Source organism: Melospiza georgiana, chromosome 7 (assembly GCF_028018845.1).
Source record: "Melospiza georgiana isolate bMelGeo1 chromosome 7, bMelGeo1.pri, whole genome shotgun sequence".
In the NCBI taxonomy this organism is placed as follows: Eukaryota; Metazoa; Chordata; class Aves; order Passeriformes; family Passerellidae; genus Melospiza; species Melospiza georgiana.
The window spans coordinates 22517088-22536747 of record NC_080436.1 but is presented as its reverse complement, the minus strand read 5'-3'; the positions used below and the strand labels follow the sequence as shown (position 1 = coordinate 22536747).

The window sequence follows — 19660 nt, the reverse complement described above, 5'->3', positions numbered from 1 at the left end:
TGCTAATAATCAGAGCTTAAACACTAACAAAAGGGAAACGTGATTCATAAATCTTAATACTTAACTTACATAGAAAATAGTTCTGTAATTCTATTAATAATTATTACTACTGTTTTTCTCCTAGATACCTTCTGTAAAGCAGGCCTCTGGCTCCTGGGCTTCCTCAGGTTCAGCTTCTGGTTGTTCTTCTGCAGGAAGTCCAATATCAACTGTGCTGCCTTCAGATGAACTAGATGAATTTAACTTCTGTAAAGGAAAGAAGCATCACAGATGAACAGTAAATAATTTAAAGGCAAATACTATTTGATTCTGGAATATGTAAATTAGACAATGTTTTCGAATGTTCTAGAATGCAACATAAGTTAATTGTTGGCAAACATCTGAGAAATTTATACAGTCTGATTTTCCTCCTGTAGTGTATCAATCTATTAAGTAGAAGGTGTATCAGTAACAGATCAGACTTCAAATAGAATTGTGCTTTAAACTGAAAAATATGGGTAATGCTAAATCTGAGAAGATTTATGACCACAACAAGCCAAGTCATAATGATCTCTTGACCTACACAGAAATAATGAAGTTTTAAAAAATATACAGGAATTTGTAGTGTCTACTGAAAATCAGGTAAGAGGCTAAAAATAACTACATAAATGAGGTGGGAGCTCAGAGGAATGAGGAGAAAAAGCAAAGAAGGCCATACTTCAGGGGTTAGTAAATCCAGATTAAAATTGCTGAAAGTCCAGCTCAGAGTGAGGCAGAATCTGTTTACAATAAGGCTGAGGTAGTTTAAGCCCATAAAAAATTCAGACTGTGTTTTATCAACAAATTTTCAACAACATGATGACATAAAGAGACTGAGGCATAGGTTGGAAATCAAATTTTTAAAAAAAGGGGGGAAAAAGAATGCACTTAAGCTAATTCTTATCCTAAAAATCCAAAAACTTGTAACCACGTAATGTTCAGCTCGAACCTGGTTGCAATCTGTGTCTTTGGCATTGTGGTTAAAACTTGGGCAAAATTTTAAAGGAAATATACTTAAACATGTATGGCTAAACAAAATAATGAAACAACTGCAATACAGGTCACTGAGTCGAACTATGAACTCAGCACTGCCAAGACTACCAATAAACCATGTGCCCAGGTGCCACATCTTTTAAATACCTTCAGGTATGACAATTCAGCCACTTCCTTGGGCAGCCTATTTCAGTGCTTGACAGTCCTGTCAGGGGAGAAATTTTCCCCAAAATCCAATCTAAACCTCCCCTAGTGCAAATTGAGGCCATTTCCTTATCCTGGTCTTCTTATTTGGGGAAAGAGCCTGACCCCCACCTCGCTACAGCCTCTGCCCAGGTTCATCAGTGCTGGGTGGCAGCAGCCCTTTGGCTACTGAGGACAAAAAACTCCCCAAACACTAACAATTATTAAAGCAGTGGTAGCAATAAGTCAGAAGCGTCATAGTTTCAATGGGATAAAAGGTAACCCTATTCCTACAGGTAGCAGCACATCAGCAGAGAGCTTTCCTAAGCTTTCCTAAACTGAGTTTGTGTCTAAACAGGATCCATTCTCCCCTGATCACTCATAAACCAGCTGGTATCTTTCTATTTGACTGTCTGCTCTGTGATGGGTTGGAAGACTGGACAGCATGAAGGCAGTTGTGGAGAGCAGATGATATGTCATTCTTTTATTCTAAAGGATCTTTTTAAAATGTTTTATTTTGAAATTCTTCTTGCTGGGGGTGGATCATAATGTGCTGAAAGAAATTTTAAGAACCTTTATTGTAGCAGTGGTTCATAAGCATAAGTCAAATTAATTATAGACATTTTAGCTAATATTTAACATGAAATAATTATTAATGCTGCAGATATTAATTAGGAAGCAGGAACAACACTGTCTCTGAAATAAGTTGCTGTGGAGAGAGGTTGCTTTGTACACATCTCCTTTCTTGAAGGAAGATCCAAAAATTGCACTTAGCTTAACACCAAGTTTTTGCTGAGAGCACTAGAGGGCTCTTACACACACTGAAAGGATAGTGATAAAAAATTCAGCTACCCTAAAATTTGGTGTCTGAAGCACTGGTAGCAATACAGCAGTGGGACAGAATGATGAGCTATTCTGTAAAAACAAATTGCATTGCAACCAAAATGGGAACTACCTGGTTAAGGTTGAGGTTTCTCAAGCGAGAAAATTAATGTTGTTAAGTGTCTGAAAAGGCAATTTTCTAATTTGACTAAAATGGCAACAAAACAAGTCATTGAGGGTGTAGCTGTTTTGCAAATTCTGTCATCGAATCAATTTAAATTATTTTGCTAAAATAGCCACATACAAAAAGTTATGTAATGGAACAGTTATAGCTTTAATATGCTTTTTAAAATTACAGTTCTCAAAAAGGCTTTATATCAATAGTCTGCTTTAGCATTCCTTTAGCAACAGTAGATGTTTTCATCTGTTGGTACTTTTCAATTTTAACAACCAAGTGAATTTGAAGTATATGGGAGAGTCTATGGTTAAGACTTCTTTTTATGGGAATCTAGGTGTAGAAGAGCTGACAGTTTAAAAAAAGAATTCATACGTCTAAAGGAGTTACATAAACTCTTTATATGTTTTCTGTTTTATGTATGCTTTTTCAAGGGGCAGAGAGAAGATGTATCACACTCCTCATGGGACCCTTTTCACAGAAGGCAAACAAAAATTTCTGGTGGAATAACACTGGGGCAAAGGCACTGTCCCCTACAAGTTGTTGTAACTACCATGTAGACCATGCATGGTTTTTATGGATTAGTTCAGTCTTCCATTACATGGCCTCTTATCCCCTCTAGGAGGCTGTAATTTTTTAACTCTTTCTCACACTTCTGTTCATCAAGAATGAAGTCCTCCTTATACACTCATTTATGCCTATCTACAAAGAAATGTCAAGATAAATGATTAAGAATGGAATGCACTGGCTTATGAGAAGTAAAAAAACCCCTAATCAAACAAAATTCCACATAGCAAAGACACTCAAAAGATCAGAGAGAATGCAAAAAATATCTAAATACCTCTTTGCTTTCTTCCAGGTCTGATTCACTACTAAATTCTTCTGTGTTTAGATTTTCAAAGTCGGATTCACCCACAGCAATGGGCACTGTCACAGTGAGGCTTGGGTTGTTTATGAATGACATGTAATCACTCTCATCAATTATATATTTTTCCACACTGCTGCCTGTGCCTATACCACTGGTGGTTCCATTTGCATCTTTAATATAGTCATGGTCCTTGCTTAGTTCCACGGTTGTATGGTTAGAAATACAGCTATTTTTGTTGTTTAAATCTTCAAGTGGCTTGATTTCATCTAAAGCTTTCTGTTTTTTAACAAAGGCTTTTTGGATAAATTCTCGTGCTTTTCTCTTCACATAATCTATGCCTTTCTGCATTCTTGCCACAGCAATCTGGAGATTGTTCATTTCATTATCATCATCTGTCACAGCAAGGTTGTCTGCACTAAATGAGCTCAAGAGCAAGGCCAAAAATAGGTTCAGTACCTGCAGAAAGATTTAAAAAAAGATGTTATAGACTTTATTTTTAAAAATTACATTTATTTTATTTTAAAAAGTCCTATTATTGACATCAGAGACTAAAATCCCAATAACTCACCATAACCAAAAGAGTACCATCAAAAATTTTTCTCTTCTCCATAAAAACCAAGTTTATTTCACTTAGCTTAGGTCCTGCTCACTATTCAAAAATATTTGTGCAACTGACTAATATCCATAAATGTGTCTTGATTTCCTCACAGTATGTAAATATTTTGGTGTCAAAACTTATAATCTAAAAATGGAGCTATCAGACTTGCTGTTCAGTATCATTGAAAAATTTAATTTAGCCCATCTCACAACAGAAATTGGATTATTCAGGTGACTAATAATTTGGTATAAATAATAAAAAAATCCACAGCAAATTGTTTCTAAAGAACCCATATACTAAAATTATTTGGAGCACAAAATATTTTCAAAGGGCCAAAAGAGAAATTAGTCATATTCTTAAGTACCTGCTCTGACATTCTTAGGATTTTGACATGGCAGAATATTTTGTTCTCTATCCAAAAAAGCTCTTAAGCTTAACTTTAAGCATTTCTTGAAACCACCTGCTTAAGTGCTTTGTTGAAGCAGAGCCAGAGCACTTAGTTCACTTCAGGACTGAGACCACTCTCTTGCCAAATCATTTTTTGTTAACACTTTGATTACTTACCACTAGGTTTCCAATCACCATGACCATCATGAAGACTGTAAGGCACATGGCTTGGCCTGCAACCTCCATGCAGTCCCACATGGTTTCTATCCATTCCCCACACAGCACTCGGAATACAATCAGGAAGGAGTGGAAGAAATCTTGCATGTGCCAGCGAGGGAGCACACAGTCACTTGCAATTTTGCAGACGCATTCCTTGTAGTTTTTCCCAAAGAGCTGCATCCCAACCACAGCGAAAATGAACACAATGATGGCCAGCACCAGGGTCAGATTCCCCAGAGCTCCCACGGAATTACCAATGATTTTTATCAACATATTTAGTGTTGGCCAGGATTTTGCCAATTTGAAAACTCGTAACTGGAAGGAAAGAAAAATATTGTTAGGTGAGCCAGAAAGATACAACAATATTTTAAAGTTAATTTGTGGAAGGATATTGCTGCAAAATATGCCTTTGGTTGGATTGTTCAAAGGGTATCATCTTGTCTAAAAGCATGAAGATGGAAGTTTCCTTCAAGAAAAATTTGTAAAATTGTAATTTGATATTCTCAAAGCATAGCTTTTGCTGAAGACCAAAGAAGCTACTGATTTGAACTTAAAATCAAGGGCTCACTGGTTAAAATAATCCAGACAACTTTTCAACCAGTGTTTGTAGAGATCTGTTCCTGTGATGCCAATCAGAGCATAACACCTGTATTGAGTCAATTTATGTCTGCATAGTGGGATGTTTAAAGTGTGTATATACAATGGATACATTGGGATTAGGCCCAGGGCACCCACTGCTATCTGTTTGGATCTCTAACAATTTCCACTGAAGACTGTAAGGTACCACAATTAGTAAGGATTTGTGCTAATGAGACTCTCCTCAGGATCAATGTCATGGCAAACATCAATCAAAATTTTTAAGACAAAAATAAAATTATTTTCATGAAGCCACATTGAAAAATCAGTACAATTGAAGTATATTTACCAATCTGAATGACCGAAGAACAGATAGTCCTTCCACATCTGCAAGACCAAGTTCAACCAAGCTAAGGGTTACAATAAAGCCATCAAAAATATTCCAGCCTTCTTGGAAATAATAGTAAGGATCCATTGCAATTATCTTGAGAAACATTTCTGCTGTGAAGATTCCAGTGAAGACCTGAGTTCAAAGGGCAGTTTGTTATTACAAGGTGAAACAATACTCTGGTTCTAGTTTAATTCAAGCTGTCTTCTCCAAAAGCAATACTTAAAAATAGCTATATTTACTGTAGTGATTTATTATGCCCACCTTCCCTTAACAAGTGTCAGAAATCAGGAAATTTTTCTATTAATTAAACTTTATGCTAAGCAAATTACATAAACTTCTGTTTTATAACATTTAAAATCCAATTTCAACTTTCTCTGGGTATGGACTTTCTCATGTGCAGTACAAACAATGTCCCAAATTTGATTTTCAGAACATAAACCAGAATGCTTTCCAAGAAATTATATGGTATTGCTCTTTCTTGGTATAAAAATTATAAATTAGGCTAAATCTAAGACTAAAGGGAGGCAGCTTCTTGTCTGCTATGACCTGCCCATAGTTCAGTTCAACAGAGCTCTGATTATTTATGCCAGATGAATAAATGGTATATTATAATGTACCTCAGTTGATACAGCAACTGAGATATATTATGATGTGCTGAAGTACAACAATTTCCTGAAGCTGAGTAAATTCCACCTGGATGTGCCCAGAAGTAGCAGCAAAGTTGGTTGGCTCAGACACTTCAATGTCAGGAATAAAAGAGTATTTAAGAATGCATTTTAAACAAAGTGCTGCTGGTAGTGGTCTCTCATCATGAGTTTATATGCTGAATGATGTAGGAATTATGTTTAAGACATACCAAAGTATAACCCTGAGTAGCTCTGAGAGAAGTCTTGGGAGAATTTCTTCTAGGATAGGAATGTACTAAAGTCACTAAAGTTAAAAACTGCTTGAGCCCTGCTCTGACAGTTTTGGTTTTTTTTTTTTTTTTCTGGTTTTGATAACCCATTTTTCAGCAAGCTGAAAAGAAAATAGGACAGCTAAAGAGAATAATCTAAGTGGGATAATCAGGAGACAGGAAAGAAGTCTGACTTGCTCTGCCTAGGAACACCAACACTCAAGATAGATTGTTACAGTCTTTAAATACCCTCTAGATACAAACACCACAGAGGAAGAGGTTACCAATTTTTAAGATGCAGGATTGGAACCCCTGAGAAAGACATAGGAATGATACAGTTTGAAATGCTGACAGGTTCCTAACAATCAGAACAGCACAAGAAGCTTTAAAGTGGAGCAGGCAAGCTCTGAGATCCTCTATTGCAGAAGGGAGCCTAAAACTGGAAGAATGTGGTGCTTATAGACAGGTTCTTGCACACTCCCTTTGCAGTCAGAGGTACACCAAGATTTATATGGAATTTTCTTGGTTGGAAAACAAACTTATAAAATGCTACAAAATTTTACATTTTATTAGGAAACAGAGGCTCAACATTTCCTTTATATTAATTATATGAAAATCAACTGTACAATTTTCTATTAATTCTCTCCCTTAAATTCTAGAGTTATTTACATGATCTATTTGTTCCTCATTACAAAACAAGGATTATTAAAAATCACATTATAAGAAATCAATTCTTAAAGAAGGAGATAGAAGTATCTGCAGCTACAGTCCTACTTTATGTGATCAAACCTGTCAGTTCAAAAGCAGGAGAGCTACAAAAAGTTAACTCATGAAATCTTGAATAATTTATCTTTTTGAAGCAGAGAGAAAGTGAGAAAATACAGCTGACAACCTGAGGAAAATACATCTTACTAATTATCAGAGGATAAAAACAATAAAAAATAGGAGAGGAAAAAATACTGTGGGATATTTTTTTATATAAAACATAGGAAGAAAACAATCCACTTATCCATATAAAAAGGCTTTTGCACAAGAAAATTCTAAAAATGATTTTAGAGGGATCTTTTATCTATTGTAAGTTTCTGCTGAGGAAACAGCAATTAAAAATACATTCATAATTTAAAGATTTGTATTGTATTGATTGAGAAATTAACACTGCATTTATTTGCATAGTGTCTGTTTCAGGAAACAATGCATTTCCTGGTTTAGTAGCTACACAAATCAAACTCTGCTTAAGATGGACTTTACTTAATGTAGCATCGGAGCCAATTTTTAAATTTTTAATTTGATTTTGCAGAATACAGCAGTATATTGATTTTACAGTATCCTAAGCTACATGAGTCAGGGTTGACAGTCAGATTTCCAAAAATGCTCTGATACTCATATCAGATGGCCAGTAAATATCCAAAAGATGTTAAAACCTTTTCTTTCACTTATTGCAGGCACATTTCCTTCCAAAACATGAATGTAAAACTCCAACAAACTTACCAGATTTCCAACTGCAAGTACATTTTCGAATTCTTGGGTCATTGGATAATGCTCCATAGCCATAAAGAGTGTATTTAAAACAATGCAAATTGTAATGGCCAGGTCAACAAATGGGTCCATTACCACTAAGTTGACGATATGCTTAACTTTTAACCAATGTGGACTGCAGTCCCAGATCAAGAAAATATTTGCAAATTTATACCAACATGGTGGGCATTTCTGTCTCGATTCTTCAAGTTCTGTGGGGAAAAGAAAGTTTATATTTGTAACTACGTGATTTCTCTAACATTCCTCATTCAAATATGAATCATACCAGTCAAGTTTTCAGTCTGCAGTGGTACTGATCAACCTCCTTTAAACCCCCATTCCACAGGGCTTTTAAGGAAAGCCTTTAAAAATTCCTACTGAATATATTTGCTATGTTCAAAGTTTATCTGTCAAGCACAACTTCTTTGTATTACAATCACTATGCCCATCAGCATCAATTTATGCATAGGTTTGGATTTTGCATTTAATTTTTCCTTGATTACACTTCAGCTTGTTTCTCCCACCTACTGTTCAAGTATGTAAATATTTTTATTCTGAAATTTGTACCATTTAAGTGAAAATGATCATTCCAAATTCAAGGAAAAAAAAACCATTTTGATCACCTAGAGTAGCTTTGCAGAATGACTGAACAAATATAACTGCAAAAATGCTTATATATTTTAACAAGAGTTGCATATGTTTGAAAAACGTCCAATGTTTTGTTTGGTGTCCAATAATACATTTCTAATTACTATGCATAAGTACCCACTCAGTTATGACCATGCACACAAGTTAGATGGTGACTCAACAATGAGATAAAATGCTTCCTTATATAATAACTTTAATGCTTAGTTATGTAATAACCCTAATAAATACAGAGCTTTGATTTTACTAATAAATATGTCAGTTTGTTGGATGTTATCTGTACTTAAGCTATTTTAAATCTGTTTTCAAGTTGCAACTCAAAACTTTAGAAATCTATGGGAAAAACAGTATTAAATATTAAGCTATGCATAGCACACACCTTCCACAGTGTTTGTGAGGATGCTCGCAATACTCATGGCTCTTTCCCTTAAAGCTGGATCTTCCAGGAAGTCCATAGAAACGTGAAAAGAACCTGATATTCTCTTCCTCATTTCTGGTTCTGTCGTGGTGCCCTATACAGAGAATGACAGTAGATGAGACCACGTTGAAGAAACAACCAGATAAGCAAACACGACATAAGCCTGTTAGTAATGTCTTAGCTTGGACACGTGCTCCGTGCACTTCATATTTTATCATGTCGGACTTTTATTACTTTTTACTTCCATGTAAATAATTCTATAATTGCATTAGGTCACAAGTACCTACGGTTCAAGATTGACAGAGAGTTTATTTACTCAATTTTTGCATTTTTTTCTTTAAGATATGAAAAGTCTTAAAACATTTAAGCAAATTTAAACAAGTGGAAAAGGGTTGAGTTTGAAATATTGCACAAAATTTCCCAAACTGTAATTTTTTTTCCTTGCTTCTGCTGACAGGATATTCTGGGGTTTGCAACATAATAGTCTTTTCTCCTAATCGAATGGTGGCAAGTAAGAAAAGTCTGACTTCCTCATGCTTCCTCATGCTAGTATTTTTTAGCAGTCTGAGTGGACAAATTTGAACTAAACAAGAAATTTTTTGGAGACATTTTCTCTTACCTTTGTATGGTAAGAGAATGGCAGCAATATGTGCTGCCAATATGTTCACACAGACATTTGCATTTTTAGAAATATGTATTGAACTTTGATCTTCCAATGAACTATTTGTTGTCTATTCTACAGTACTCCACCAAAAATGGATGGAAAATATATAGGAATGAGAAATAAATGGTAGTAAGGAATTGACAACTTCCTTACATTTTTAACCAGGCTGATAAGGAAGAGTGATATCAAAATTAGCGAATAATGCTAATTTTGATAGTGGTAATACAGCATCATATTGATTGCAGTTATATAACATTTTTGTGTAATATTTTCCATTGTATATCAACTACGATAGCTAAATGGACCTTTAGATCAGCTAAAGGAAAGTATGGCACAGTAATACAGTGAAGCATAGCATTTTTATGAATGTGTAAGTTATTATTCTATGACTTGGAAACTGTGACTTGCATTTGTTAGTTATGTGAATTTTTGTAAGTAAATGCTTAGCTTGCAAACCTATCTTAGCTGTTTTAATTACTAAGAGTTTACAAGATGCAGGAGCATTCATAGCTTGACCAACCAGGAAGCATTGCCAAGGGTTCCATTCTGTAGAAAACACTGGCTGGTGCAGTAAGAAAAGGCCACCATGCCTGAGCTATTTAAAACTTTCTTACATTGTCATCAGTAGCTGGTTTATCTATTATCACCTCTGGCAGAAGCTGTCCAACAGGCGATGTAGGAACAGATGGTCCACCAACCAGGGAAACCACCCCATTGCAATCCACGGTGCTGTGCATCTTCCCATTCACTGGAAACACTGCCAGCATCCTGGATGACCTACTGGCCTGGCTGATGTTGCTGTTGCGCCGTTCTCCGTGCCTGCGCGGCACAAAGAGAGAATCTCTTCTGCTGTCGTTGTCTTCAAAAGTGCTGTGCTCATCGTCAGCAAAGTCATTTTCTGACCCTACATCCTTTGCTCGACCTCTGAAGCTGAAAAGACTTGTTCTGCTGTTGCGCCTTGGGGAAAACAGCGAGCCACGAATGCTCAGCAAAGACTGCAGGCAAATAAAATATGTGATTGTTAGCTGAAATCCTCAACCTTAACACTGTTATTACATTAGCATTAGGTTTCTTTTTCTCTTAAATAACAGTACCAAAGCTACAGGCTGCTGTCAAATTTTTGCATGTATTTCATTAGACATATATTTTGCAGATAGAAGTATCACTGTTCAGGGATACTTAAGACAAAACCAGTGCTGAACACTCCTTTTTCAGTTGAAGTTGCCAAATAGATTAGTTGCATAATTCCCACTGAGAAAAAAAGGAAGTCAATACATGCACTCTGTTTCATGTATGAGGCATCTTGCCCATAGTGAACAAACATTGACTCAAACATCATTCAAACGAGAAAAATGTGAGGCTATCATAACAGAAAAATACAGTAGCATTTTAACAGGTAATATATAATCATGCTAAAAGGAACCCTACATAATCAGGGAATATTTTATTACTATTTTTAAATAATCCCATTAAAAGAACAGAGATATGAGGTTACATTTAATTCTGAGGGGTTTTTTTACAAGGCAATCTAGCAGCTAGAGCACTTCCTCTCAAGCCCTAGCAACAGTAATATAAAGTATCAGTATTTCCTTTGTTTATGCAGTAGAATCATATTACTGTACTTTAAGAAGACTAAATGAGTTTTGCAACAGCCTATGATGTTTTAAATACATGTTTTTACTAAAAAAACCCAAAACTATAGGCAATACCTGATGTGGAGAAGAATACTTCTTTTCATATGTCAGTCTATTGCCTTCAATAGACAATCGGAAACCTTTCCTTCTTATGCTGTCTTCTGATTCAGACTTGTGAAATTCATCTTCATCTTTTTCCTCTCCTCCAGACTGTTCTTTCTGTTTCCTTTTTTTCCTTCTATTTCTCCTCTCTTTTGCACTCTTTGAGCTCAATTTTGATGCGTCTGAGGAGCTTTCTGAGAGCCCTCCTGCTTCTCCTCCAGCACTGGGCTCCCTGGACTCTGCAGATGCTGTTACTGCTGCTGCTGCCACTGCTGCTGCCTGCCATGATGCAGAAGGAATTGAGAAAACCATGATCTAATGTTTTCCTTTCTTTAATTTACTTATATGCAATTTCTACTCCAAAAGTCCCAGTTCCCTTTCTATAGGGTATCCTTTCCCTAGGTTTTTCTTCTAATTATTATTAACCAGTTGACTCAAGATATATGTTGGTAATAGACTTCTCCCAGCCTTCATGAGTAAATTTTAAATGCAGAAATCTACCAGACTGCATTAATGGCCCCAGACTAGAAAAACATAGTGAATATCCTAGACCCAGTTCTGAATATTCCTTCTTGATGGCCGAATCATTCACAATATCCTTCTTTGGTGCAGAATAGAAAACCTCTGAGCTAACTCAGTCATGGAAAGACCAACAGGGTGCTTTATATTTCCAGTTTTGGAAAGCAGAAGTTGACTATCTCTAGTAAACTCACTTCCTTACAGTCCTGCATTACTACACCATAAATGATACCTGTGCTGCTTCTTGTTGCTTCTTCAGTTGTTCCAGCATCTGTTGAAATTCTGCCTCCTTCTGCTCTGCTTCTTCCAAGGTTGCCTGGTTCTGTTCTTCATAGGCCATGGCCACCACAGCCAGGATCAGGTTTATCAGATAGAAAGAGCCCAGAAAAATCACCAGAACAAAAAATATCATGTATGTCTTCCCAGCAGCACGAAGAGTCTGGAAATAATAATACATTTATAAGCAAGTATATGTTAACAGTTCTGTTTTTCATACTGTTAAAATTCAAATAGACTCTGGTCCTTTTGCATCATTGATGCAAACATATTTGATCTATTTTTCATTAAAAAAATTTCTCACCAATTGATAAAGGTTCTCCCAGAAGTCCTGAGTCATTAGCCGAAACAGTGACAAGAAAGCCCAGCTGAAGGTGTCAAAACTTGTGTAGCCATAATTGGGGTTTCTGCCCGCTTTCACACAGGTATATCCTTCTGGGCACTGCCTACAAAGACAAACTGGACATTACCTATTTAATAATATTTTAATATTATCACCTGGATGTTAGTATACTCATTTGTGCAGCCAGAACTGCAAAATAACATGTTTTGCCAGGTTTTGTCATCAGATATTGTTCTTTCTTTACTTTTCAACCAGGCAGGAGCTACACTGATACTAAATTACTCATTCATCATGCAAGCATTCAGTTTACCTGAGCAGTTCACTGAGCTCTGATCAAGAATACAGATCTTAAGCCCAGTATAAAAGCCTTCCTTATGTGAAAGGATGTGGTCACTCAAAATAAGCCCCACTCGAACTGCACATCTAGGGAATGTGGATCTAATTTCTACACAGGGCAATAATATGATGAAATTCGTTCTTACCCAGCATCAGAGCTATTTCCACAAAGCAGAGCATCATTTTGCCCTTCCAGAAAATAAAAATGACCTGTTCAAAAAGAATTTAAAAAATTATAAAATTCAAACCATAGCCATTATCTCTAAAAGTTTTAAGGTGATTTCTGACCCAATTTTAAACAAGCAGTGCTATTTTCTCAGCAGGACAACAGTTTTAGAGTAAATGACATTATGAATTTCACTAAGCACTATCACTCACAGCACTCACTGTTAAAATGCCAAAATTTACTAAAAATTCTGTCAAATGCTTCTGGATGTGGATTCTCCCTTCTGTCTGATCACTCAGCTAAAGAATCCTTTTCTAAATAATGTACAGTTGTTTATTAGAATAATTACAATCTATCTAAAAATATGTTTTCAGAATTTCTTCAAAACTTCCTGATCAATATTTCCAGGGGGTTCAGTTTGTTGCTCACGAGCACTTGTGACAGTTATCAAACATGTAAACCCTGCAAAATCCCACCCAGCTGCCAGTGGCTCTGATGGCCATGGGTGTGCACACACTGCAGTTGTAGCTCACTGTCTGTATGAAGGCCCTGGCAGACACCTAAATTTAACTCAGACATAATTACTGGTGCAGCCACAACTTTTAAAGTAAGATTTAAGGAGTACATGACAAAATTATTGAACAACTTAGTAAAATAAATTGGTTAAGTTCCACCAAATCCCCCTGTAACCAATCATCCCAATATCTGTACAGTAACGCCATAGTTAAAAGATATTTTAGATGGTTTAAATACCAAAGACATTAACCTATCTCTTCTTAGAAGAACAAAGAAATCAGAAAAACTTTGTGCTTATTAAGATTCATCTTGACTGTATCCTTGAGAAGTGTTTTTCTTTTCCCCTTCAAAGCTGATACCTACAGTCTTGATTGCTAAAGTCTTGATTTTTGGAAGAATTATCATAGGACAAGCTTCTCCTGTAATAACAATCTTCCACTTGGACACAGGCAGAAGGATGTTGTTTATACAGGGCCTGACCATGTGTCCCATTTCTGATGGAATCCAAAATATTGCCTCAGGCTGTCTCTAAGGACAGGACAGGGACAGTGGTGATGCTCCCATGAGCACCTCCCTAGCTCCAACACTTCTGAATCACAGCAGCCTCAGGATCAAGGTGGCACCTTTTTTGGCTTCTTGACACCATTTAAACCTCATGTTGGATTTCTTTTCCATTTAACTGTCCTATTAGATTCCCTTAAAATGATATCCTTTGAAAATGAGTGCAGCTGAGTTTCAGCTTGATTCTGCCTGTGCTGCCCAGGCCAGGCTACTACAGGCACTAAGGAATTCTGAGTCTGAGGAGGTGTCACAAGCTGCTGGCTCAGCACATATTGATTTGCTGCAGAAGGGAAACAGTACCTGGGCCAACCTCATCACTCCTTCCTGTGAGCAAAATTCACCATTTGGAAAAAGGAGTCTTTAAGCTGTAAGTAAACCTTGTTCTAACACTTTGCAAAGAACTCATTTTCAGTGTCTAATGATGTATCCACATCTCACAGGGAACAATCCCCTGTGCTGTGCCAGTTGCACAGCCCTGTGTGTGGCTGCTGTCGCTCTGGGCTGGTGTGCATTGCAGAGCTGTAAACAGAAAGCTGACAGGATGCTGGACACAGCTGACCCTTAGGAAGCAAATTTTATTCTGCCTTATGTCAGCTAATCATGATTAAAACATGCTGGAACGTAGCAGCTTGTTGGGAAGAATTCAAAGCTGCCTTGACGTGGTTTACATGGAGCAGCCAGTCCTGATCAGCACTGCAGCAGCTGAGCTGAACTGCTACAGCAGCTCTGCATCCAGGTTCTGTGCTTCAGACAAGATGTGCCCTGCAAGGCTGCTGCTCTTGCCAGCTCCACAGAAACCAGAGCCACACAGGCTTTCTCTGAGTGCTCTGATACACTTGGGCAAGTGCTCAAAATATTATCACAATAGGAAAATTTTTATAACACACAAGCTGAGCAGTATAAGCATGTACACCAAAGCGGAGTGAAAAATCCCTCATTACACCAAGGGTGTAAGTTTGGCTCCTGTTTAATTGGTTGGGAAATGGGAAAAGCTCCCTGGTAGGTGAGCACCTAACTTAAGCAAGATTAAAGCTGTTTGAGTAAGCATAGGGTATAATATGAGAAAAACAGAAAATAAGTGTTATTTCATGAAGTAGATTGTGAGATGCTTTTTCTCAGAAAAAAAATATTGCTTATGGAAAGAAACCTCAGCTTATCTGGAGCTAAGTTTATCAGAATTCTTACCCTGGAAAAAGAAAAAGCGGGGCAGGGCAAGAAAGTGCCTGACTCATTAATGACAGGAATGCTTATGTAAAGACCCTCTAAATGGTGTCTCCAAAAATGAGCTCACTGGTAAAACTGGGGCTTACATGCCTTTTTCTGCATAGTATACACAAATAATGGCATCATAACTTCCACAATTCCTACAAAAGATACTGCCATTGCACTGCTCTGAACTGCAGGTGAAGAACAGCTTATTGCCCTGTGAAGCAGCTGCTTTTTGCATCCTGTCTGCCCACTCACATGCAAAAAGAGAGCAGGAAGTTGTGAGAAGATAATTTTTCTCTTTGAAACTGCTGGTAAGCAAGGACAACCTTATTAAATTCATAATAAGACTTGTAATTTAATTATAAATTTCATAATACATATGAAATTCTGTAAATATACCAAAGGCAGATGCAGTCATTCAATAAAGTACTTCCTGGAACAAATTCAATTGAGCTTTATTTTCAGGGGGCTTCAGGTCTTCTTTAAATCAAATGAAATCAGAATTTAAGTTTATAAATTCTTTATTAAAAAGTCAGGAAATTAAGTTTGGCCTCGAAGTCTAGGCCTTCATTAGGAGACTGCTTAGACTGTCATACCCCATAGCATGGGATCTCCATGAATTCACATGTTCAAGTAAATTGAGTTTCACAGAAAGACTGGTTTAAGAAATTCAAATTATAATCCATCATAGTCATTGATTAGCTGTGTGATCACAGTTAGAAGCTGTCTCACTTCTATTAAAAATTTGTCTAGCTTTGACTTGCAGCTGTTGAACCTGTTATATCTCTGCCTGCTAGATCAAAGATATGTCTACGATGAAAATTCTGTTCCCCATGGATTTTTTTTTAACTGTGATCAAATCACCCCTTAAACCTTCTCTTTGATATGCTAAGTAGGCTGAGCTCCTGGTCTATCTTGGTATAAAGCATGTTTTCCAACCCTTTAATCATTCTGCTCTTTTTTGAACTTCCTCCATGTTTTTCAACTTTCTATCTAAATTGAACTTTATATAGTATTCCAGTAGCAACTGCAGTAATGCTAAATACAGGGGTAATTCTGTCTTCCTGGTCAATAATTTATTTATGTGAACAGGATATTATTTAGCTTTTTGGCTGCAGACTTTTAGCCTTAATTAGTCAGTCCTGGCTGCCCTGGAGTGCCTTAGGTGCCTCAGCCTCTATATTGTTCCAATTGCACTTCTCTATCCTACCTTTCAGTTTCCCTGCAGCCTTACAAATAAGCTGCTGGGGCAGTGTTTTCCAGAGCCTCTGTAGCACTATTTCTCCTGTGTCCTCATGTTGTTCTTCATGTCACTTTTATTCTCTTGACATGACACTTGCAAACACACTACTGCCACAGCAGGTGCTCACAGGAAGGAATTGTCTCTGGTGTGAGATTCATCTCTTTTTCTCCTCCTTTTTTCTATTCTTTGCTTGTGGCTTTATATTAAATGACCTAATAATATGAATGTACAAGCTTAAAAACCAGGCAGCCGTGCAGCACCCACTCTGATCAAAGGGCACTCCAATTAGTGCTAATAGCACTGTAAGAAGGAGCAAGCTGTAGGGAATTTGAGGAGATGATAATAAAAATCACAGAGGTGCTGAGGGAAAAGTGTTGTGGTCACTGCTGCACTGGAAAGGATACCCAAGTGAGGAGACTCACCTGGAGACCCCACGACTTCTCTTTGCAGCTGGTCTCATTTGTAATATCTTTTCCTTTTCTATCTCTCCCCTTTAGATCTTAATTTACATCTACAGTCTCTGCAAACCTGTCTCACGACATGAACTGTGAGCGTTGAATTTTAAGACTTTTCTGTCTCAGGGGAGATGAGAATTTGGCAGCTGGAGTTGACAAAAAGAGCTATTCCAAGTAGCTATTCCAAGTAGCTATTCCTTGCTCCCTCTTCCCTGCAGGCCTTTAGAGCAGACGTATGAGAGAGAAAATATTCCTCTGACTCTGTCTTAACAAAATGTATTGTTTCTTCCCCTCCTTCCTTCTAAGAACTGGGTCAGCCACAAACCACTTCAGTGAGAATTCTGCAGACAATACTTACTTTCATCTTCAATGTACCCCTTCCAGTCAAACGGAGCCACTGTTGAATTAAGCAATGTACCATTTTCACCTATGGTGATGTTTAGCTGGGAAGTAATATTTGTTTCCAAAGTAAAATTTTCTGGAGGCCACTGCAGGCATTTATTCCTCAGGTTGCCCATGAACAGCTGCAGCCCTATCAGTGCAAATACACTCAGACAAAACACAGTCAGGATCATCACATCCGAGAGCTTCTTCACAGACTGAATCAGGGCTCCTACAATCGTCTTCAGGCCTGCAAACGGAAAGGAGCTTTTATTCTGATGTTGGAAACTTTTTCAAAGCACAAAATTTAAAATGTCTCCCAGAAAAGTATAGATTTCATGCAGAAGCCCAAATACATGATTGTAATGTCTGTGAAACAACATTTTTGTGAAGAGCTTTTTCACTTGTGAAAATGAATAAACAGCTGAAATTTATGTCCACTTGAAACTGTGAATGGAATGAGTTGCATATATTTCAAAACAACTTGTTTCAATGATAAAACAAGCAATTTATTTTTTATTCATGCTGTACACTGATCTCACGTAAACATCTTCTTTCTTTTCATTTGTCAATACGTCTTGCTCCAAACCTTTACTACTATCAGTTTTATAACATACTAGATTTAGAAGACAGTAGTAAAAAGCCTGTTCAACAATAAATAGGATTCAAATTTAATGCTATAAAACTGGAAATGGTTTGGAAAATTGTAGCTTTTTAAGATAATAAATCCCCCATGCAACACCCATGCTATTCTTTATTATCTTATTCCTTCATCTTCTTTGTAAGTCAACATTTCAAACAGTTTTATTTTTCAGACACAGATATTCACAAAAAATACCACATAACATCATGTAGGTAGGATACACATGGGTAAGAAAACTTTAGGGTTACTACTACTCATTGAATGTGGAGAAGAAAGCTTGACGTCATACGATGCAAACCACACACACTGTGTACTGCAATGTCTCATGCAAGAATCTGTTAAACTCAAAGGCTGATTTCAAAAGGAAAGTGCTCATTTTCAAAAGCAATGAATCAGAGATTTCAGTGAATCCTGATATCTTCTGATTCCTGCTTTTTTTGTAGAAAGAAATAAGACATATTTAAAAAATATGAATTCTGTTTCATTGAATTAAAGTCAGCCTCAGTGTTTAACCTCGCTCTCACCTGGAATGACTGATATTGTTTTCAAAGCTCGGAGAACTCTGAATGTTCTCAACGCTGAGACATTGCCCAGGTCCACAAACTCTGTCACATATCTGTAATAGGGGAGTTCACACACAAACACAATGACAGGATAAAAAGGAACAGTTGGGAGGTAAAAGGGGCCTAACACCTTACACCAGTTACTTCTTACCTGGAATTACAGAAATAGTTTTCAAAGCTCTCAATACTCTGAAAGTTCGAAGAGCTGAAACATTGCCTAGGTTTACAAATTCTGTTACATACCTGTAGGATTAAATCACAGTTATTCAGAATTTAGGCAGAGTTTATGCTACTTACTTGGGTCTTTCATCAAGACCGCTTTGGCGTTTTTAGCAAAAACTTAAACAGCAACAGTCAGAGGTTTACCTTTCACTGCAGTTTGCCTTGCATTAATATACTTTCAGAGCCTTCAGCTAAATTAAATGTCTCTGAAGTGAATCGCACTGATTTTACTTTGAAAGCCTAAAATTTATCTAGACTAGATTGGTAAGTTTGGAGAATGAAGTCAAAGGGAAGCTCCTTTTCTGCTCAGAAAAAAAAAAAAAAAAAAGCAGGACATGAAATTAGCCTCTCTAATACTAGCTGTGCTAATGGCTTCTGCAGTATTTATGTTAACATCAAATACGCATTTTTGAAAGTGAAAATTGTTTTAGACAAAAGTAAGTCCATAAAAGAATTTCCATTTAACAAAATTGGTATGTATTGATACTAATTTCATGCCCTTTTGCCCTTCTCTTTCCAAGAAAAAGCAAAAAACAAGAACTTACGCAAAGGTAATGACAGTGAAATCAAGCCAGTTCCACGGATCGCGAAGAAAAGTAAAATCTTCTAAGCAAAATCCCCTTGCAATGATTTTTATTAGTGACTCAAATGTGTAAATGCCAGTGAAAGTATACCTGAAAAATATAAGAAAATTTAATCAAAATCAGTAGCAATATTTTACATTGGTATTATGACAGAAATGTGATGATCAAATGAGTTTTTTATTTCACAGCCAGATAAAAAAATACAGTAAATAAGCAATTTCTTCTGAAATGCATTATATTAATCAGAGAGACTTGTGTATTTTCATGCATTATTTATGCTGTTGAAGTACAGCAGTCCTGATCTTGTACATAAATAAAAAGAAATAAATCCATCAAATAAATAACAGGATAAAACTTATAGGTGACATTCAGTTTAAAAGTATGCACTACTAGGTCATTAACTGTTAAGTGAGAAACCATGAGCATAAGTTACTGGATTCTGAGTCACCAACAAGTAAAACACCTGGTATTGGCTCTAAAGAGGGAAGGATGCAAGCGTGCACTGAATTCTCATTCTCACTTTAGTAATACCTTTGCTTG

The 19660-nt window shown here is 36.7% G+C and overlaps 1 protein-coding gene across 6 annotated transcripts in view; it reads right to left on the bottom strand.

Moving 5' to 3' along the window:
• LOC131085396 (sodium channel protein type 1 subunit alpha) overlaps window positions 1-19660 on the bottom strand; it is an 87870-nt gene that overhangs the window by 30995 nt on the left and 37215 nt on the right. For 2 of the 6 annotated variants that reach the window (XM_058027471.1, XM_058027467.1), the window contains exons 5-18: window positions 19082-19210; window positions 18276-18367; window positions 17086-17358; window positions 12724-12787; window positions 12203-12344; window positions 11855-12061; window positions 11077-11382; window positions 9982-10362; window positions 8665-8797; window positions 7614-7852; window positions 5189-5362; window positions 4222-4578; window positions 3033-3515; window positions 129-246 (exon numbers count right to left, since the gene is read on the bottom strand). In XM_058027471.1, coding sequence (XP_057883454.1) covers window positions 129-246; window positions 3033-3515; window positions 4222-4578; window positions 5189-5362; window positions 7614-7852; window positions 8665-8797; window positions 9982-10362; window positions 11077-11382; window positions 11855-12061; window positions 12203-12344; window positions 12724-12787; window positions 17086-17358; window positions 18276-18367; window positions 19082-19210 — 3098 coding nt within the window. Of the gene's footprint in view, window positions 1-128; window positions 247-3032; window positions 3516-4221; window positions 4579-5188; window positions 5363-7613; window positions 7853-8664; window positions 8798-9981; window positions 10363-11076; window positions 11383-11854; window positions 12062-12202; window positions 12345-12723; window positions 12788-17085; window positions 17359-18275; window positions 18368-18465; window positions 18558-19081; window positions 19211-19660 lie in introns of all 6 variants that reach the window. The other 4 variants (XM_058027472.1, XM_058027469.1, XM_058027468.1 and 1 more) reach the window with 3 other exon arrangements.